At 35.8% G+C, this 21493-nt stretch overlaps 2 protein-coding genes across 4 annotated transcripts in view; both read right to left on the bottom strand.

Moving 5' to 3' along the window:
- LOC128072099 (hornerin-like) overlaps positions 1-4861 on the bottom strand; it is a 76724-nt gene extending 71863 nt beyond the window's left edge. The window contains exon 1 of the mRNA XM_052665546.1: positions 3958-4861. The gene's annotated coding sequence lies outside the window, so the exon portion shown is untranslated. The remainder of the gene's footprint in view (positions 1-3957) is intronic.
- Positions 4862-4975: 114 nt separating this feature from the next.
- The window catches only part of AGL (amylo-alpha-1, 6-glucosidase, 4-alpha-glucanotransferase), a 35310-nt gene continuing 18792 nt past the window's right edge, over positions 4976-21493 (bottom strand). For all 3 annotated transcript variants that reach the window (XM_052665543.1, XM_052665544.1, XM_052665545.1), the window contains 17 exons: positions 21296-21420; positions 21080-21192; positions 20819-20953; positions 20420-20550; positions 19476-19612; positions 18560-18693; positions 17341-17516; positions 15422-15524; positions 13984-14209; positions 13489-13600; positions 12982-13117; positions 11425-11537; positions 9318-9529; positions 8608-8705; positions 7983-8070; positions 7763-7896; positions 4976-6595 (listed from right to left, as the gene is read on the bottom strand). In XM_052665543.1, the coding sequence (XP_052521503.1) occupies positions 6478-6595; positions 7763-7896; positions 7983-8070; positions 8608-8705; positions 9318-9529; positions 11425-11537; positions 12982-13117; positions 13489-13600; positions 13984-14209; positions 15422-15524; positions 17341-17516; positions 18560-18693; positions 19476-19612; positions 20420-20550; positions 20819-20953; positions 21080-21192; positions 21296-21420 (2291 nt within the window). In that variant the 3' untranslated portion in view covers positions 4976-6477. The remainder of the gene's footprint in view (positions 6596-7762; positions 7897-7982; positions 8071-8607; positions 8706-9317; positions 9530-11424; positions 11538-12981; positions 13118-13488; positions 13601-13983; positions 14210-15421; positions 15525-17340; positions 17517-18559; positions 18694-19475; positions 19613-20419; positions 20551-20818; positions 20954-21079; positions 21193-21295; positions 21421-21493) is intronic.

Raw genomic sequence — 21493 nt, 5'->3', positions numbered from 1 at the left:
GTGTTTGAAAGCATGTAAACCACACGTTGAAAGAGTATATTTATTACCATCAAGTATATAATCATAAATGAAACACGAAGTTAATTCTGAACATTCTCTAAGACAAAAGTTACTATTACTGTAATTAGTATTGTGAGTCACTTTTGTGTATGACATTAAGAGACTCTAAAATGGGAAGTTCAAGCACATGAAACCCTAGGGTTTGACGTAGCACTTATATCTTCACATAGTTCAATGATTTCTGGGAGAAATTCATAGGAGTAAATTTACTATAACGAAGGGTGAAGTGAAGGGTAGATAAATTGAGAGTCCAATAAAATATCACAGAGAACTAACTGAAGAGCTTGAAATAGAGCTTAAAAAATAACACAGAGTTTTGACCACATTCAGGTGGAAAATGTTTTTTTCAGCCTCTACAGCTCCTTTTCTCCTGAACTTCCAACAGGAAAGTACCTATTTTTCAAGGATGAAAACCGTTTTACAATTGAAGCAAGTTTGGAAATGCACCTAGATTATAATGACTTTAGCATAAGTAAAACCAGAAAAAGAAACCCTAATTTATTTTCTAACCATACTAAAAAATATAATTAAAGTTCAAAAATTGTTGAAAAAAGTTTCTTTGCAAGGTTTTCTCATAAGCTGTAACCCAAGCCCCATCTTTTTGTATTCAGATGCCTCATATCAGAATTCATCTCCACAAATCCCCCCCCCAAAAAAAAACCCTCAACGATAACAAAGCAATATTAAAGAGATTATTTCAAAGAAACATTAAAACAAGTCAAGCAACATCAGCTCAACAGTTTCAGTGAGACTACACAATGAACGAGGAGCTAAATATGAAATGCTAATTTACTTGCCAAAATCATTCTAATGAAAGCCTTTCGAGCATGAAACTAACTAAAAGCAGAGTTCTTATCTATTAGAAACCGCTAAGCATTTTCATTCATACAACATGAATGCGACAATCCAAAATGCTACCACACAGTTAAAAACACAAGTACTGTGGAAGATAAAATGCCCTTTTATTCTCAAGGCACCTATGATACGATAAGCCACTGCGGTAATCCTGCTAAACAACAGGCTGCAAAATGCTGCCACACAGGACACCAGGTTTGCCTCCCTGCTTCCTCCATTTGAAACACTCTGGAGCTAAGCCAACATCCTCCTGATCCCTCCTTGCTATCCTCATAGCCTTTCTCTTGTATCCTGCCCCAACCATCATCTCATCTCTCTCTATCCAGAAGGATTTGCTGACCATCAAGCAAAAGGCCGCTCTGCAGAGAAGCAGCCCAGATTAAAACAGAGGTTCCACCTCCCAACAGACTTTAACAAATCCCTTTCAATTAGCAATTCTGCACCTCTCCTTCCCAACAGCAACAACGAAAAATTAAGTGCTTCATAATTTGAACTCAGGCACCAAAAGTGGAACACAACAGACACCCCAATTAAATGGGGCCTTTTATGCTAAATGAAGAAAGAGAGGAGGAAGAAGAAACGGAGCTCTGAATTTCCACATCACAGCAACTTTCAGTTTACAGCAGTTAATTCACCACAGATACAAAATATGCATCAAAATTTGAGGTTTAATTGCTTGCCTCAAAGCTTCAGCTGCCAGACTAAAACCCTTCTTTTTTTGAACGTTTTTAACTTTTAACCTTCTCTAGTCAACCTTCCAGCAGAAACAACAAAACTTCCCAACAACAGCAGAGCAAAACTTTTAACACTTGCACCTCATTACCAACTAACTTTCAATATTCTTACAGAGAATGTTTTTTCCAATTTGATAAATGCACAGTATGAAATCTTTTGGGAACACATCAGAATACACCATCTGTTCGTTAGACTCCCCAGAGGAACTGACCTTCCACTTCATGGAAGGAAAAACCAGCTGTGCAGGCCTACTTTAAAGAACCTACCATGACGATGCACCTGATCACAATGCAGGCTCCAAGCCTGGAGCGAACAGTAGCTTGTAGTCTTAATACTTCTGTTTTCTACTGTAAGCACTGTTTGTAAAGGTGCCTGAAGCCAAAATCATACAAAAGTCAATCTGCAATAACTCATGAGCTGAATGCCATAAAAAAAAATCTGCATAGCAAAATACCTAGGTTAGAATTACCACTGTTATTATGAAAGATCTTCAATGTATAATTATTTTCAGGTTTCATATTAAGTATGTTTATATATAAACAAAACATCTAAAAAGACACATGAATGTAAGCAATTATAGAATAATTTGATCAACTACATAGCAAACAAATTAAACGTGTAATGTATGTCTGGCTTTAAAACCAAGCATTTCCCACTCTGTAAACAGATTCATGGACTTCATGACAAAACAAATAAGCAATTTCCTGATCTTTTTAAACCAAAACCTCTTCATTATCTTCAATCAATACTTTAAAACATCAAACCAAAGATGTAAACCTTTTCTCATCCCCTATATAGAAATTTATTACTGAAACATTTTCTAAGCATCTAAAAATTACGATAATCTTGAACTGGGGGAGTAGGAACAGAGACATCAGACATTACATTACAGACAGGCATACATGACTGTACAGAAACATGGAGTCTTTCTCAGTCGAAGAGCTGGAGAACTGAATTGCACAAGACTTCGCAATGGAGTGCTGCAAACTGGCACCATCTTCTGATATCAAGCAGGAAATGTTATTTTTTCAGCTATGATAAAAATTCATGTAATTCTTAATATATACACCATTCCCAATTTTCTACTGAGAGATTTACTTCCAGCCAGCCCGAGGTTTTAGTCTCTAGGTTACCATATTTTCAAGAGAGATGGTTTGTAAAATGTCACCCACAACACTGAAGCCATTCATCAATATCTCCAAAATTTATTTATCAACTTCTTTAAAAATCACATTTATTCCAAGATGTTTTTAGAACGATACTGTAAAGCATTTTGACAACTGTTAAGCCACTAATGCCCTTTGACCCACTACTCCTGCTAAAGCAATACAATCTCATTATTTTCATACACTTCAGAGCATTATGGTAGGAGCCATTAGTCCTCCTCCTAAGCCCCCTATTTCACACCTATCTTTCACTATATGTTATTAAAGCAGATGCCCCCTCCATACAGAGGCTGCACGTAGGGCTCTTACAGACAAGATCTATATGACATAATTTCATAGTACAAGAAAAACTTTCCCAGTGTACCCTTCCAAAGAGCAGTGTATAACAAGACCCAACCTCTCCTCCTATAGAAGATAAATAATTTTATCAAAACATCAAATCTACATTTTGCGTCAAAAAAAAAAAAGGAATGGATTTGTACTGTCTAGATAGGAAGTGATAGTAGGCACTCTTTTACCTATAGTGCTACATTCCATGCAAACGAATCACGCTACTCAGAAAGGCATACGATTGTATAAAAGTGCATTTATTTTTCGAAGAAGCCTATGGATTGCAGCAGTCCAGAAGGTTCCAACAAAACTAGAATGTAAAACGTCAGATCCAGACACACTCCTGAAGCCCTGCTTTGAGTCACAGCTGTGCCTACAGTCTGTGGAGAAATTGTAAACAACTGCTTCAGAAATGCAGGTTGAAAAGCACGGGGTGTATTTTCGTGGAAGCTCGGCCGTGTGAAACGGACCCTGCCCACAGCTGTGCCGTTGCACAAGAGCTGACAAACTGCAGCCTTGCTTACTAAGAACCTCTGCGAAACACAGACCGCACGGTAAATCTTACAGACCAGAAGCAGCAGTCCTACTCGCTGCCGCGTTAACCAACAGGTGCGTAAGCTCCAACGTTTGCACATCAAGCCAAATATTCACAGGCAAAAGCAAAAACCAGAGCACTTCCAACACACCACGCTCCCGCACACCGCGGCCCCGCCAGTCCTCCCTGCTGAGGCAGCAGAGCCTCCCCGCGGCCGGACGGGGCGGTGCGAGCCACGGAACGCCGGCCAGGAACGACGTTTCCGCAGCGACTTACCGCACGGCCGCTCTAAGAGGTGGATACGGGTGCGTGCCACCTGGAGTTTTAGCGCTTACCGCCCGCCCGCCGCCGGCTCCGAGGCGCTGCCATGGCTGCGCTGCCGCCGCCGAGGCAGGAGGCGGGCAGCCGTGCCCCAGCTCGCGCTCCCGCGCTTCCCGCCCTCAGCAGCCCCTTGGAAAGCATCGCTAGCGATGGAAATGGTGCACAGAGAGCTAACGCCTGACTGTGCTGCACTACAACAGCTGTTAGTCAGTCGATGGGTGGAAAAAAGAAAAAGACAAACGCTCAGACATAATCTTAACTCTTCTTCTGTTGCTGCTATACATTAATTTTCCCTCATATTAAAGCACTTTTCTATGACTTGAGCTATATTTACCAGTGCAAAAACTATAATAAACAAGAATATATCCCGCATGTGTCTGCATACACAGGTAATTTTATCTTTTAAAATATTACTATTACATTAGAAAATAAACTAGCAGAGACAAATAGACACTCTTTCAGGAGAGGAGTTTGCGCTGCAGTGAAGTTTCCTGTAGCAGCATAGGGATGTTTTGATGAGCAAGTTCCCAACACAGAGCTTTACTGACAATGTATGTAAGCTGACATCTTGCAGATTGCTTTTCAGTCACAGCTCTTCAGATGCACTTCTCATTTTTAAGCATATCCATCAGATAAGAACAATTTATTGTGCCAGAGAAGCTAAAAAACATACCTTGATGTAACAAAGGAAATATTACCTGGGAAAACTGCAAATTCTAGTGACATAGTAAGAAATAAACCTCAATATGATTAACAAGAATTTTGTAAAGATCACTTTTTTTGTGTGTAAGAGGCAAAGAGGCATAGAAAACATTTTTCATAATCCGTTCCTGACATTTTAGTAAATTTTTTCATCAACAGACAGCTATCATGCATTATGCCAATAAAAGTCTCCTGTACCATGCATCGCAGCAGCTCAACACCTGAGATGTAATATGCTCCATCTTCAATCATAATTTCAAGTACTGAACACTTTGGCAAGGGAGTTCATAAGTTTATTAACCTTTCAAAGTGCAAATATAGCCAGCTCTTACAGTTCATTTGTCTTCAGTCTAACTTGCCCTTAAATCCATCTGGAACATCTCCCTGATGAAGGCAGCACACCTGTACTCTACTTCAGACAGCATAAACAAACTTAAAACACGGATAAAATATTTTCCTATAATAGTTTGTTTCAATTACATCCTGTGTATATTTTATTTTCAGAATGTTGTTCAACAGCAAGAAATACATCATCAATTTTGCTCTTTCCCTTTATCATAAAAGAAGCGGTGTAACCTTCTGCCTGTTTTTGTCATTAATCACCAGAGAGACGGTAATTTCTGCTGCACTTCTGCCAGACACCCCGTCAGACTGGGAACAACAAACAGAAGTCAGTAAGGGTGTCAAAATAATTAATAACGTATGTGTGTTGCAACTTGTTTGAGAATAGCTTATAGTGAACAACTACATACAGTTAGCTTGCTTATTCTTACTGGTGACATTTAAAGAGGTCTAGAAACCTAATTTTCTCCAGGGATAGGTTACTATCTTTTCCTACTGACCTTAACTCCACTTGCTTCAACGCCAGGGTTTTACTAAGAATCAAGGGCTGAAGTGACCATGTATCTTCAGTAACAGAAGATATATAGCCATCTTCGACATGCAGGCAGTGCATTTCATGCACATGCGTGTTTCTTACGTTCTTATAGTGAAAAACAGATTTAAATTAAGAAATGTTGAAATGTTTGCTGCTTGGCCCACAGCATATAAATCAATTTATCAGTGGATTATCACAGGATACCTCATCACTGCTCAAGAGTTAACTCAAGAGTAGTTTAAGATTTTTAAAATATATATTCAACTGCAAAGGTTCACATATGTAAACTTCTTTCTGTAGTTGCACGATGGAGCGTTCAACTGAACACGTACAAAAAGCCCATCCCTAATGCAGTTGAACAAACAAAGTAGTCTGTCTTTATCAATGTACGGTGCTGTAGCTCAATGCATACCAGAAAGGTTCGTCTTTAAGCGTGCATTTGCAATCATCCATTTAATCTTAAACAGACAAAGAAAAAAAACAAAACCAAAACATGAGCACTCTTCCTCATACATTCAGCTCAGTAAAGAACCACTCCAGTTTGCTACGTGTAAGATTTTGATTTGACAAGTCTAAAAATCATAGCTACCTAAAGTAACTTTGTGCATATTCTTAAAATTGCTCCTTACTAGAACTTTCTGCAGCAAATGTGCATGGCAGTTTTACTTTATTGTCATGGCCTTATTTTCTAAAGAGAAACAAGCCCCACATAATTAGTCAGCATAGGAGCCAGTAACTATCAGCATTTTTTTTAGTCCAGATGCAGTTTAAGTGATAGTGCAAGCAGGACATTTCTGTTGCTATGTAAGCAAAATGTTCATTTATGCCCCGTGATGAGAAGACCACAGAAGTTTCATGAAAAAAAAAATAAAAAAAAAATCAATCAAAATAAACTTCTACAAGTCATAAAGAATTTCAAGGATAACACTAATCGACCAGGCCTGAGTTTCACAGCTAAAAGGACAATACTGCCCATTTTCATTGGTCAGTTCTGGGAGCCCTTTCCAGGATGATCTGATAAAAGAAAGGAAAACAAACAAACAAACAAACAAACAAAACCAAGAGTATTGTTGTTAGATTACACACTGAAATGAACATTACATTGTAAAAGTTTTAAGAATAGTATTTCAGTAGGAAACTTAAACAATATCTGTATTCCTACAGTCACAGTATGTTATTTAACAACTAAGATCCAACTCAATTACTTCTGCTGCAGAAAATTGCAGATTTCTGTGAGAATGTAGATTCTCTGACAATAATACCTGAAGTTATGCTACTAGAATGATACTCCTGTTTCCCATTCAGTAGCTTGAAGTACCAGTTTGAAGAACCTACGTTATCTTTGAGATAACAAATTAACTGGATTACCTATCCAGTTTCAAACTATACTTGAAACTTGATTATGGTGCTAAAAAGTGATGCAGGTTGGAAGATAGTGTGAAACCATAAACCTTCCTCCTCTCCACAGATTTGTTTGTGTACAAATCCCTTTTCTTCCTTACATGATTAGCTAGACAAACCCTTCCATCATAGACTACTGAATCCAATTGATTGTACCCCTCTTAGGGGTACAAATGAATGCATGTTTGATGTACTACAAGAACAGATTGTATCGAAGGGTTATCAAGGGGAAGACTTTTGTTTTTGTCTCAAATTCTTAAGAATTAACAATATAATAGAAAAAGCAATTTGTTTATTTTAAGAAGGAAACCTCAAAATGCAAAGGAACATTTCTGTTGTGAATTCCTCTGTCTTCTTGGAACACCGATATTATTAAGTTTTTGAAGTGGACAGACTAACATATTAGATCTTCCACAAAATTAGTTTTCTCTAGTCTTCACGTGGGTAAATATTATTGATTCCAAGTATCTATGAACAGCAGCACTAGATCTCAATTGTACTTTAAACCTGACTTAAGATCTGCAATAGGATTCATAGTGGCCAACTTTGTATGTAGAAAACAGATGCTATTTATGTTATAGTCTTTGACGTAGTAAAAATAAGTAGTATATTACTTATATTACAGTATATTACTGTAATATTGTAATACTGTAATATTACTGTAATATATAATAATAAGTATATATATACTTATATTACAGTATATTACTGTACATGCAATCAGGTAGTAGATACCACCAGTCACTGAATATTTTGAATCTGTCTTAGATGGTATTTTACCTTTCAAGGTGAACATAGTGGCGAGAAAGGACGTTCTTTATCATAACCACAGTTTTTGCATATATCTCTGGACCAATCAACTTTGAGAAGTACAATTTGGCACGAAGAAAATATCCAATAGGCCACACCCATTCCTAAGCAAAGATAGGAGATGATTATTATGGCTGTCAGTTTCAAGGAATGTCAGCACTTATTTTTAAATTCAAGAAACAGCTCTTACAGGCCCTTGGTGGTAATTAAAACCTCTGGCTACATTATAGTTGTCATTGTCAAGAGCATTATCATATACTCCGCAGTACACCATATCACTGCAAGAAAAACAAACAAACAAACATAAGCAAAACATTAACAGAAATAGTGTACACTATGCATAGCAGAAATGAGCCAAAAATTTTTCATGGGATTTACATCTAATAGGGGTTCAGTCAGGCGGGTCCCAAAATTCTACATTTTGCATTACAATAGAATTCCAAATACTATTCCAAATACTGTACTAACTAGGGGGAAAATTGTTAAAATTTTCAGATGACTTCTATAATTTCACTCCTATGTTTTTATTCAAATTGTAGTGCTATGCACTGTATGATACTGAATTTGCATTTTGATGCCTACTCATATCTTTTGTGATAACAAATTTGAATTGCTTGCTACATGGCATCCAAAAACACCTGGCAATTGTCTACATAAATAAAATCAACTGCATGGAGTTTTAGAACAGTAAAATACTCATTTCTTGAGTATTTATTGCAGCCTTATTTCACAACTATATACAGGAATTTTAACAAAACATAACTCCCCAGATGATAATTTCTACTGCCACTTATTCTTATGTTTGTTATACTTACTCTGGATCTAAAGTTTTCATGCCCAATGGACCAAGTAGTTTTTCCTCTGCTATCCTCAGAGCTTTCCAAGCTCTCTCAGGTGTGAACAACTCAGGGGCCTAATAAAACAGAGATTTACTGAATTCTGCATATGTACGCACACAAGACTATGCATATGACAAAAACCTCTCATATTACTGAGTGAAAATACAATTACACTTCCAGAAACTAGAGACAGAGTAACCAAGAGAAAAGCTGTAAGTTACTTTGGGTTTTATTATTTAAGTAGACTTGAAAAACATTTTTATAAAAATAAACAATCCATGCATTTTAGCTAATCTGAGGGAATTCATTAGCAGGGGGTTGGATTTGATTATCTCCAGAGGTCCCTTCCAACCCGTGCAATTCTTGATTCCTTGAGTCTGTGACTCCCCTCCCCCCGATCTAACCTAAAACAGATAACCTGAACTCTCTGAAAATACCAAACTCTGCAAATTTATCCCAGTGATAAATTTCAACAGCAGTTCCATATAGGTAAGTTCTGGCGAAGTTACACTTTTATCAGATATTCTAATATGGGCCAATATTAAAAGCAAAGACAAGAAAAAACACTTTCAAAATTTCTTCTAAGCAATATTTATTCCTGATATAGTACCATGCAGCTCTTATAATACATGTTTAGTTCAAGTAATTTTAAGGGTAAATGCTTCTTACTCACTACTCTTACTTACCACGACCATTGCTATGGTAAAATTTGGCCTGAGTTGGTAATCACACCATGGACTTGAAGCTCCATAGCTGTCTTTATAAATCCCACGTTTGTGAACTAGATTTGGATGTTTTTCATTTTGATCTGCAGGGTTCTCAGAGACAAAGAAGAGTCTTTCAAAGTGTCCTTGAATTTTTCTGTTCCATTCATCATATGTGATGGTCTCCTCCCTTCCTGCAAAATATTACACAAAAATTTTCTTCAAACCCCCAACAGATGCTTATGGGCTAGCTCTGCTTACTACTGTTGTACTTAATATATTCCTAACACAAGTAAGGCCATAGAAGCACTGCAAAAAAAATTGAAATTGAATTATGCTGCAGATCAACTCTGTCACCTACACAATTTCTTAGAACACAGCTCTTCCTCTCTTCTTTTAACTAGCCAAAAATGAACAGTATGAATTATTATGAACTATAGTAAATATTTAATTGACTAAGTCTAAAGTTTACGTTCAACATTTTCAGCATGATAACATGCCATCTTTTCTGTAGTAGCTTGTATACATACTCTGGGAGACTACAAAAGGAATGTCAAATCATCGGTACAAGTGTCCCTTTTAAAAGCTCTCGCCTTCTGAATTCCTGGCACTTAATGTAAGAGGAGCACACCTTGTCACCTCTCTCCACCTGGTGGTTCTCCATGTCAGGTGCATAAGTTCATAAAAGCAGCTCACTGTAGTTTCAAACAAGACAAGAAAGGTGTCTAGAAAACACCAGACAGCAACTGCTTGCAGGAACACTGAAACAGTATCTCCTTATTTAAGCACAATAAAGTTTCATTTTCAGTAGACTGGCACCACATAGCACAGGTGGATTGCACTGTAAGACACCAGTGCAGAAGTTCCGTATCTAATTCTTAATTTTAAGTTAACATAGCCATCCAGAAATATTGTGTTTGCAACACAGATAAACGAAACAAACACAGAGTTCAAACAAACAATAAAATGGTTTAGTATGGGAAAGTAAAGAAAGTATGATTATCATACTTCTACTACATTTTAATAAAAACTAACACTAGTATTAGGAAACTGAGATGTACATTTATTTTTGAAAAATTTAAATTCCTCTTTTTCAGATGTTAGCCTGCAGAACTGTGCTAGGAATATCCTTCCAATTGAGATACACGTACATCTTAGATAAACAAGTATATCAAAAAGGACAATACTACCAAAACTGTGATATGGTATGCCAGAAGACAAAAGCAAGCAAAACAAACCACAACTAGAAACTCCAGTGCTAAGCCTGCTATTATGAGCCAATAGATTGTAAGTCAGTTTTAAAATGGATTAATCAGTTAATGAATTAAATTTAAACTTAAACAAAATGAAAGACAGTAGGGAACACACAAGCATCAAATTCAATCTAGAAAAATCACTTACAATTCTGGGATAATAGGAAGAAGTCTGTATCTACACTTCATAATAATGCTTCATGCTGAACCCTGAATTGCCTTTCAGATTTTAAGATATTTTGAAGTGACAGGTAAGTTCATGACCTAAGAATCTGGATGTATAGGAGAAAGCCCTGTACTCACATTTTCTAATATAGAATAAGAGAACCATTCAATGAAATGTTTTCAAGATTAACTTTGACTGAATGGTAGAACAGCTTTAGAAGTCATTTATATTCACCTGAGCCCCATAAACTCACTGAAGTAACTCAGATCAGAGCAGCATCCCTATGAAACAGAGGGGACATCTAAAGATACTTAGGTCTTGTGTCATTTTAGTTCTCTTCCTTGTAATGAATGATGTGCACCATTACGATACATAATGATCACATCACCAATATCCACTTGAGAAACATTGTTTAGGCTCATTCTTTCAAAATTCTTTTGAAATCCACACCATATTATATGCAATAAAACATTTCATACATTGATCCGACAATCGACTCCTAGTAATTTTAGTAACAAAAGAGGTGACTTATACAAAATACTTTACTCAAGTTTGTTCTTTCTCTTTCATGAATAGTTTTGATAATCATTCCTGATGTAATATGGCCACCAGCTCATGTGACTTATTTTCATACTCCCATAATAGATCAATGACATCTGTTCAATTTTACCGTATTTTTTAATGGTGACGCCATGGAACGGATATTCATTTTTCCTAGACAAATCCAGCAACCAGCGAACAGCCGACTTGCACAAGCCAACAATCTCCACAGCAGAGCCATCTCTAAAACAATGTTTTAAAAGTCCAAGAATTACTTTAAGAAGGCTACTTAATATACAGATTTCTTCCAGTTACTGGCAGAACTTTAAGCACCTTATTTAAGTGGTGTATTTTTTTCCCACTGGTTATGCACATTGTTTTTTATTTAAAATGAAAATATATTTTTTATTTTGCCTCAAAACTGCATACCACATGTATGAAGAACTGGCACGTGCATCCCCATCATTATCTCCAGACATTTTCTAGTACATTATGATATTTTAACACAATTTTTTCATCACATTTTCCCTGCTATTACTTAAAGACTTCCAAGAATCTGATAATCTAAACTAACTTTGATTAGTAAGTAGTCACAAGCCATTCACAGCATCATTCACTTTCAGTTTTCTCCTACTAGCTTAGAATACATATTTAATGAAGAGGGCTAGAAGGGAGAAAAAAAAAAACACCATAAAAACTACAATTTAGAGGAAGACAAAGTGTACAATATGATAATCCAAAAGGAAAATGGTACTTCCAATCTAGTCCCTCTTACTACAGCCACAGCCTGTAGAAAAGCATAAACCTGAATGCTGAAAACTGGTCTATGCAAATAAGCAAAGTAAATGCTTGCATTGAAGATATTATGTATTAATAAAATGAAACTTAATACAAATATTAGGTGATATTGCAAGTCTGCAAAAATACTGCACTAAGCTTGCAAAAAATGTCATTAATAAACACAAAGGCATGCATTAGAAATATACTAATAGTCGCTAAGACTACCACGAGTGCTTTTATTTCAACACTGTTACCATGAAGACCTGTCTCCCAGAGGAAACCTAACACAGGTTCTTTATAAAAAAAAACAATGACACTTTACTGCTTATAACCAAGACAAAAGTTTACAAATCACACAAGCAAAAAAAAAAAAAAAAAAAAAAAAGAAAGCCAGAAACAGGGAAACAGCAGCACTAGACTGCTTTAAATCAGTCTGTTTGGATATATAATTTGCATACCACATACTTGCATACCACACTGCCACACTATTTCTCCCTATCTTATAATCTTATATAGACTTTTGCCATCAGTATAAAGCAAGAAAATCACAGGGTTTGTTTCACTAATCACGTCATATCCATAGAGTTGGTTACAGAAGAGCTTGATTTCTAAATATTTTACCCTTCATTTTAAACTTTAAATATTGCAGATATTCTTATATTTTAAAAAATAAATATTTAAACCAATTGTCAAAAGTATCTCCTGTAACAAGAGGTCATACATCATCAGTCCAGATAACAAATATTTCAACAATCTACTATTGCAAGTATACAAGTTTTCCTAAATTGTTTTACTACTTGACGTTCAAAGTTTACTCTTTACAAGGAGTGAAGTCCATGCTAGAAGATGAGCACTGCCCCCACTCAAAAAGAAAAAAAAAAAAAAGCAAGAAGGCTGGGTTTTGTACCTTGGAGTAGCAGGGATTCCTTTGTTGCGAGCTCTGTCGCTCTCTCCCATTTTATCCATCCAAGTGCCGCAATTGAAGCGGTTCCCTCCGAAGACAAAGCCAGTTTCCCGGTCAACACCTGCTATTATATTAAAACCTGCCAAGCAAAAATATCACGTGTGAAACCTATATGCTAAGAAAACACAAAGCCCCAAGTGTCTGCCCCAGCACAAAGATCCTACAAAAACAAAAACCCTGCACAAAAGAGAGATCGGAGGTGGGTTTTCACAGGCAGCTGCACTTTTTGTGTGAACCTCTAAAATAACTTACCATAATTGCTGAAAGCAAACAAGCACTTTCTAAGCATTAAGTGCACTTATAGTAATATAGTACCATTAAGAAAACCATCACTTTTTCAAAAGTAAACTCAATAGCTTAATGTAAAATAATCAGATGCAATATTCATAGTTTGAATTGCATAGCAAGCGTGCTATACATATACTTTTTTTTTCTTTTTTTTTTTTTTACCTTCATCTCTCATGTTTTGATCTATTTGTGGACCAGCGTTTCTTTCTCTGAAACTTATGCCTTCCATGTGTCGTTGCATTGCCTCCTGTATTACTTCATAGAGTGGCTGATCCTAAATTGGTTGGCATAGAGAAAGGTAAGATCAACAGACCTAGTAAAAAGGTTCTATATAATGTGCAGACAGTAGCAATTCTTAGCCTCTGTGATGCTTAAAAAGAACAGCATCTAGATTTTCAGCAGCATTTTATCAATATGATACGCTAAAAATAATTTTTAGAATTGTGCAATTATTAACATTAAATTCTTTTCAAAACTGAAAGCAAATAAAAATGTAGAATATATTTTTTCCATACTCCCACCTCACATCTGTCTAATCGAGTAATGGAAACGTAGTGGAAAGTATCCAAGACATAATTCTTGTAGATAGATAAGCTATAACCTTTCATAAAAATTACAGCTGTGTTACAGACTTCAAAAATCAGAAGTCATCTTTACCACAGTGCCTGCAGGCTGAGGAGAAGAATCATCTCTTGGGTACATCCTAGAAACGGGACACCTGAGAATGTCTAATCCATTTGGAACAATCTTACAGTAGTCCTGGATACACTGAAGCCACCACCACACAGCATCACGGCAGTTGTATCTGGCATGTGTTCCTTGGCCAAGCAGGTTAGGAATGAGGCCATGTCTTAAAGTCCCACCAAATGCTAGAATTATGTTTCTTAAAAGAAGAGAACAATCTTAAGTTACTTCCAGGCAATTAGTGGACCAAAGATTAATTACAAAGCATACAAGTTTATCTCAATAGCAAAGTTAAAGAGAAAAACAGTATCTTAAAGACAGATTTGTAGCTTCCAACAAAATGTTTCAGCATGATTTCATTTAGTATATACTTCATTAACAATAAAAAAAAAAAAATCTTACTTTAGAAACTTCCTAATACTTTTTTCTTTTTTTTTTTTTAAAGATGAAATATGTAACTCCTAATATGGTAAAGGTAATTTCCTTTTTCATGGGTTTGACTCCTTTGATGTCAGAGGGAAAGGTTTCAAATGACATTTATTGTTTTTTATTGTCATTTATTTTCTTAATATCGATTCAGGTGGAAGTGGGAAGTAAGGGAGAGCAGAATCAAATTCCTATTAAAATACAAAGAGGAGCCAGAAACTGAGGTTTTGAGAAGTTTTTATGCTTTGCATAAAAGATGAACTCCCTCTGGCTTTAAATTACAAGATAAACATACTTGAAGACTACAGATATAACTGCAGATGGGCAGTATTAGTTGATCAAGTGTACAGCAGCATAAATACATGCTAATTTAAACCAACTAAATTCTATATCCATACCCTGTGGAGTGCTGCACCCAAATTAAAAAGATTAATACAAGATTAATGAAAATTGTTAGCTCAGTAAGTCTGGCTTATATCTGACTCATTTATCAGGTTAAACATTTGCATCTCACACACAGATATCAGATAATAACAATCCACAGTTAGCTGATTTCCAGTATTAGACTAGATTAGCAGTCACCAAACAAAAAGTTATGGCAGAGAGGAAATAGTATCTTTCTGATCAAAATGGAAATCCCTTGCTACTTCAAATTTTTAAATAAGTTACTGCTCAGCAACAATACTTGAAATAATCTCGTGGTTTAAGGACAAGCGGGAGTGTTATGGGTTAGAATTGCCTTATCTATATTGAGCATCAGCTGAAATACCAGTGCTCAGGATGCAGAACAAAGCAATATAAAGTATTTTTCATTTCATTTACAAAGAACTCATAAATCCATCTGGGGCCACAGAAATTTTATACAGTACATCAACTGTTTCTAACAGCTTCCATGTTCTCTAGGGTTTTGAGAGCGTGTCTTTTTCCTAAACATCTGCAAAACTATTTCTATCAGCAGAAAGAACTAAGCACCAGATGCTCTTACCTTGCTTCTATATAACGTCCCGTAAGTAACATTAGGCCTCTAAGTGCAATAAAGGTGTCCCTTCCCCAAGAACGGAAGATTCCAGAAGAGAAGTGAGGTAAACCTAATAAGAAATGCTGTTAATCTCATTTACAGATGGGACAAAAATCTCCAGCAGACATGTCTAACATGTACACAGAAAACAGAAGTAAAAATATATCCGTGTGCAACTGTAGATTTTTCCTAGAATTGCTCTATGAAGAGTTTGTTGTATTCTACAGCTTTAAAATCATGCAACAGACTATCCTAATTGATAACAGTCACATTCAGTTGCTGTTTATTTTGTTTACACACTACATAGCATAACCAAATGCCATCTTTTAATTAAAATAATGCCACCACAAAAAAAAAAAGCCATAACCAGAAAAGGAACAAACAAAAAGCCAGAACAATGACATGATATATAATGCTTTGTTGGCAAGAGTTTATGTTCAAAAGCCATGTCACTTCAGTAGTATAAAGGGAATGACTAGAGAGCTATGAATTTCTTCAGCCTAGAAATACTCTCAGTCACTATAAAAGGAATCCTGCTTCTCTTTTGGAGCGATTCCTAGAACTACATTTTACAGCAGACATTATGACATCACTTTATGCTTTAACTGTAAAATTTCTTTTCTTAATTGCAACAGTTAAAGTACATTTTTTGTCTTTTCTTCTATTTGTTAGCTTTCCCAATCTAACAAACAAGAAATGCATTATGGTGGTAAAGATTCAAAACAATAGCCTGCTGTACACGCTTGCTTAAACAAAACTGTGGCTTCTGTCACTAGATCACCTACTGTATTTGCTAATGCTCCAATACAGCCTCTGCACATCTGTAATTTTACAGAATATGGCAACAGCAGCTTGAGAACAATGATCCATTTACGAGTTAAAAGTATCACAGGCTCAAATATGTGATGAGAATATTTAAGACCACGTCCGTCTGTATAATTAATGTCTGTGATTAAATTAAGTGAGCTGTGCTTGTCTGTGCTTCCAGGCAACACTAAAACAGCCAAATGGAATGTTACTCGAAACCAGAAACTAAAAGCAGTACAATTCTATGGAAAAGACATACAGCAGAAAGAGCAGGAAAGGAAACCCAGCCAGCCTGGGGCCATGGAACCTGCAGATGCTAGAAGTTTCTATGGTTTAAAAAAAAAAAAAAAAAAAAAAAAGGAAAGAAAAAAAAAAAGAAAAAAAAAAAAAGGAGTGGGCCAATTTGGAGAAAAAAATTAAAAGCCACTAAACACAGTAAATAATACTTCTGGCACAGCAAAGTGCCCACTTCCAAGACATGCTGGCAGAACATTTGGAGAAATAAAATGCATCTACTGACTGCTTTTATGGTCTTTCCTAAGCAACTATTGTTGCCCCTTTTGGAGAGAGCTCAAGACCAGAGATTCTTTTGGTCCATTAATAGCTCTCATGTCACTCCTAAAAACTTGTAAGCAGTAAATCCACGCTTGCTATTCATTACAACTCAGTTCTTAAATTAACATTTTAAAACAAACTAGAACCTATTATGGGAAGCACTACTATCCCAATCAAGTCTTTTGGAAAGAAAGAAAACATGCTTGTGGATCTCTTTAAATGGAAAAACTGGATAAGTGTTTTAACAAAATACTGAGAAGCTTTTTTTCCCCCTGAGAGCAAAAGTAAAATGGCTATCCCCCAGAAGTACTGCTAGACAAAACTCCATTCTTTTTAAACAGAGAAACATTTAATTTAAAGGCAAGTTAAAACACAAGGAAGAGTAAGGACAAAAACAACATTTGAAATACAGCTTCTGGCATTTAGATCCCAAAGGTAGTGAAAGCAACTCCGATAGTTTTGAAAGAAATATAACTCTTCTATAAGAACTTATTTTTCTTGATGTAAATATTGTTCTCACTTACCAGCTGCTAAAGTAACACAGCACTGTTCTTTCTTATTTGTAATCTCATTCAGCCTATAGGGAACATCATGTAAGGAAGGAGACAGATCTGGCAGACATGCATATTTTCCTATCCCACACATCTGGATTGAGCCCAGGGAAAGGTGTTTAACAAATGTTGATCCATTCTGCACAAAGCTGTAATACAATATAAACAAATTAAGAAATATGTGCATACCAAAATATCAGTGCCCTTTTTTCATTTGCAGAAAAGTAAAACAAAGGTTATTTTGTTTTAATAATACACAATACTATAAAGTGATAGAAACAATCAGTGTATTATGCATTAACTTTGCACATAAGATTTAATTTTTAATTTACTTTTTTTCCAAAATAGCTGTCCAAAATTAGCCTTAAATATTTAACTTATTAATGCAAATGGGAGTGTTTACACGTTGAATACTTTTAGGGAAAGGCGCAGCAAAGTGAAATTGGTTTAATTTATTTGATGCCTACATATTGATCTCAGACCGCAAAATAGGAGAGAATATTTTTAAAAAGCATTTTTAAAGATCTCTGCATCTGTATATATATATATATACATATATATATACACATACATATATTCTTCTCACATAATAGAATCCTAAGTCATTAACTCATTTAGCATTTTGGCTAATATAACGCAGCCTGCAATCCTGACTTTTTTCATAAAATACACAGTGTTTTCCACATGGTATCACAGCAATACCAAATCCAACATCATTACTTTTCATGAAATTATTTGTTGAGAATATTCACAACTAGAATAGAGCTGTCATTAAATTGATCTTCCTTCCTTTTCCAGGAAAGGGCACTGATAATTTCCAGAACTAAGGGCAAAAGAAACATTGAACAAAGCACCAGAAGAAGTGCAATCTCTTTCTCCCAGAAAGCACTGCAGCTTCACTAAAAGCAGCACCAAGATGACCTCTGCAATGCTTCAAAAAATGCTTGTTATAAGGTTTTATCCTCCAACAGTACAATGCCAGCAATAGTTATAAATCCAAATCCAGGATAGAAATAGCAATTAAACCTTCCAAACCATCGCAGCTAAAAGGCTGATTTGATTTTCACTACCAACAAATATTGCCATCTTCCATCGGACAGCGCAAATACAAAAACAATATTTAAATGTCATTCTTCAACAGATCAAACATAAAAGTTGCAATATCTTTACATCACTGACATGCCAAGCATACCTGGACATCTGATGCCATCCCACATCCAGAAGAGTTGTGTATGCACCCACTAAAATGGCATCAAAGTAACATGGAATAAGGTAACGTGGAATTTTCTTCAAATACACAAACATGGCCTTCAACCATTTACCAACCTATTAAAATATAACACTGTTAGAAGTTGACAACACTGGAGTTCAAAAACAGTGCTTATAGGATATATTTGGTTAAAGCATTTATTAGATTTTTAACAGATATGAGAATGCTACAGTCTCTCTTATTACATTAATTACCTGAGTTACCCAAATAAAATCTTGTGAAATGAATAAAGCAATTCTCTTGTAGGAAAGTAAAATGTTTTGTAATGTGGGTATGCAGGTAACTTGAATCTCAGTGCTTGATGGGGCAAATCTTACTTTAACTGCATCATAATCATGTATGCCTCAGTAGTATTTAGAGCCCTTTCTGAAAGAACTCGCTTAAAAAGATGGCTACTTCATTTTTATTTGATGAGAAGTAATAAACAGGGAAGGAGGCTTTCAAGCTTTTATGTAAGAGCTAAAAAAAAACTCTTTATGCCCTACATATATTCTCCAGCTCTCTTTTGTAATGTATTCTTAAATAAGTTCAGTGCAAAGTAAGAAAACCACATTATTGTCTTAGTATCCCAGAAGAAACTGCCTAGAGAAGTAATATTTTATTGACAGACTGAATCTGAAGGGCAGGTTGGATCTGGCCCTGGGCTGCCTGGTCTAATATTAAATGTGGAGGCTGGCAGCTCTGCCTATGGCAGAGGGGTTGGAGTTTGATGACCCTCGAGGTCCATCCCAACCCAAGCCATTCTATGATTCTACGAACTTGTTAACAGTAATAATGAAAAACAAAGCAAAACAGTCATTTGAAACACTGAAATCATGAAATATATCTTTTTACTCACTTCTGCACAGGCTCCTGCACGTGAAATCAGACGATTACTGACATAATCGATCATCCAGTCTCCAGATCTTAAATTATTACAGAATGGATGTCCCAAATCATTCTTTGGTCTAATGTCTGCCATTACTGACATTAACCCTGAAGAGATAAATCCAACACAGTATTATAGGACATATAAATAACACAAACAGAAATTATGTTTCCAAGAGGAAAAGTTACAAAGCAACAGATAACATTAGTTGGCTTTAACTACAATACTTCTCTTGATCTGCAGAGAGAGTTAGGATACAACTCATTTGCTGTTTCCTCAGAATATATCCTACACAGTCACAAAAACCCCCATGGAATAAATGTTGCTTGATGAAATTCATGCCTGATAAATGACTGACACTCCTTAGTTATCTGGTAGTGCCTCTGGTTTAATAAATGACTTCTCATATTAGTTTCACATACATTATATACATTTGCTGTTTGTTTTAAATGCCAGAGACTGGTGTTTAAAACATATTGAAATTAATTTTTTAGTCAGAGGGTGGTGAGGCACTGGCACAGGTTGCCCAGGGAAACTGGATGCCCTACCACACCTTGGGGTGGGTTCAAAGCCAGGTTGGATGGGGCCCTGGGCAGACTTATCTGACGGTGCTCATGGCAAGGAGGGTTGGAACTAGATGATCTTTCAAGTCCATTCTAATCCAAGCCAATCTATGCTAATCTTATGATTAATTTTGAATTCTAGAATACTGGGAAAAAGTTGTAGTTCAATTATGTTTCTACAATTTGATTCCCTGGGTTAAAACACTGATTAACATGATGAAGCAGAAAGCACATATTTTTTGTCTAAGCAGTAGCACTAGCCATTAAACAGTACTGAAGAATGATCTAGAGGGAGGAGCTCTATTTTATCCATTTCCCTGACAGAAAAAAATAGAATTCTGAAACTATTACCTTGGAGACCTGCATACTTCAGAGGTGACCAGTTTGGTATATTGTAACAACCTCCACCATCTTCTTGTTCTTCTGACTCACACCTATACAGCACTTGATTTAAGTCGGCCAAAGTTAGTTTAGATGCAATTCTGGAAAAACAGAAACAAACAACAAAACACAACACACTCCACATTAGGAAGTCTACTTTAAGTCACAATTACACAGAACAACAATGAAAGAGCCTGGAAACCTTTTAAGTATCAATTCTGTTCAGTATTATACATATGAAAAGAAAATCTCAGTTTTATAACAATCCAAAAAATCCAACCATAAAAACAGCAACAAATCCTTTCTTTAAATTTTCAGACATTTTTGCTCTTACTGTAGTTCTCATTTAGAAACCCAAAGAATACTTACGAAGAAAATAATGTTTTTAATATAGGTGCTGAATGATCATCAGGAAGACTCCCAGATTTAAAGTGAGGACTGAACTGAATCAGATGATTGCGAAGTATACCAACAGCTTCTTGTGCCTTTGGATCAAGACTAACTCTGAAATATGAATGTATAATTTACAGAATGAAGTACTTATCATGACCATTTCCCAAATCTCAAAAACAAAGAATCCTAATATTCTATTTTAACTAGTACAGCCATTTAGCAATTAGTAAAACGTACCTGAATACTATTACACTTCCTGGTGTTAAATTTTCAAATTCTATTTCTTGGACAAATTCATTTGGCCCTTTTATGGCAGTTCCAGCTTGCTTTATAATTTTACTGTCCTTAATCTTAGAAAAGAGAACATATTCGCAACTGAAAATCAATGTCTTTTTTCTAAGGTAAAAAAAATCATAACAAGATATTACATTAGAGATGAATAAGGATAATTACCTGGATATGCTCTCTGAGCTCCACTGTGAAATTAGGCAATCCATTTATGAAATGTTCATCTTTTTTGTAAGGACTAGTGCTTTTCTCTATAGTTCTAGCCTCAAATACTACTTCTTCAATTTTTCCTAAGAAAAGCAAAACCATGTTGCAGCTATTAATATGGATTAAATGAGAGCTAACACTTTTGAATACATGAAC

The sequence above is a fragment of the Tympanuchus pallidicinctus genome, unplaced genomic scaffold, assembly GCF_026119805.1.
Source record: "Tympanuchus pallidicinctus isolate F22 unplaced genomic scaffold, pur_lepc_1.0 scaffold7, whole genome shotgun sequence".
Taxonomy (NCBI): Eukaryota; Metazoa; Chordata; class Aves; order Galliformes; family Phasianidae; genus Tympanuchus; species Tympanuchus pallidicinctus.
Note: the sequence above shows the minus strand (reverse complement) of the source record. Positions and strands in the feature narration are given on the sequence as shown.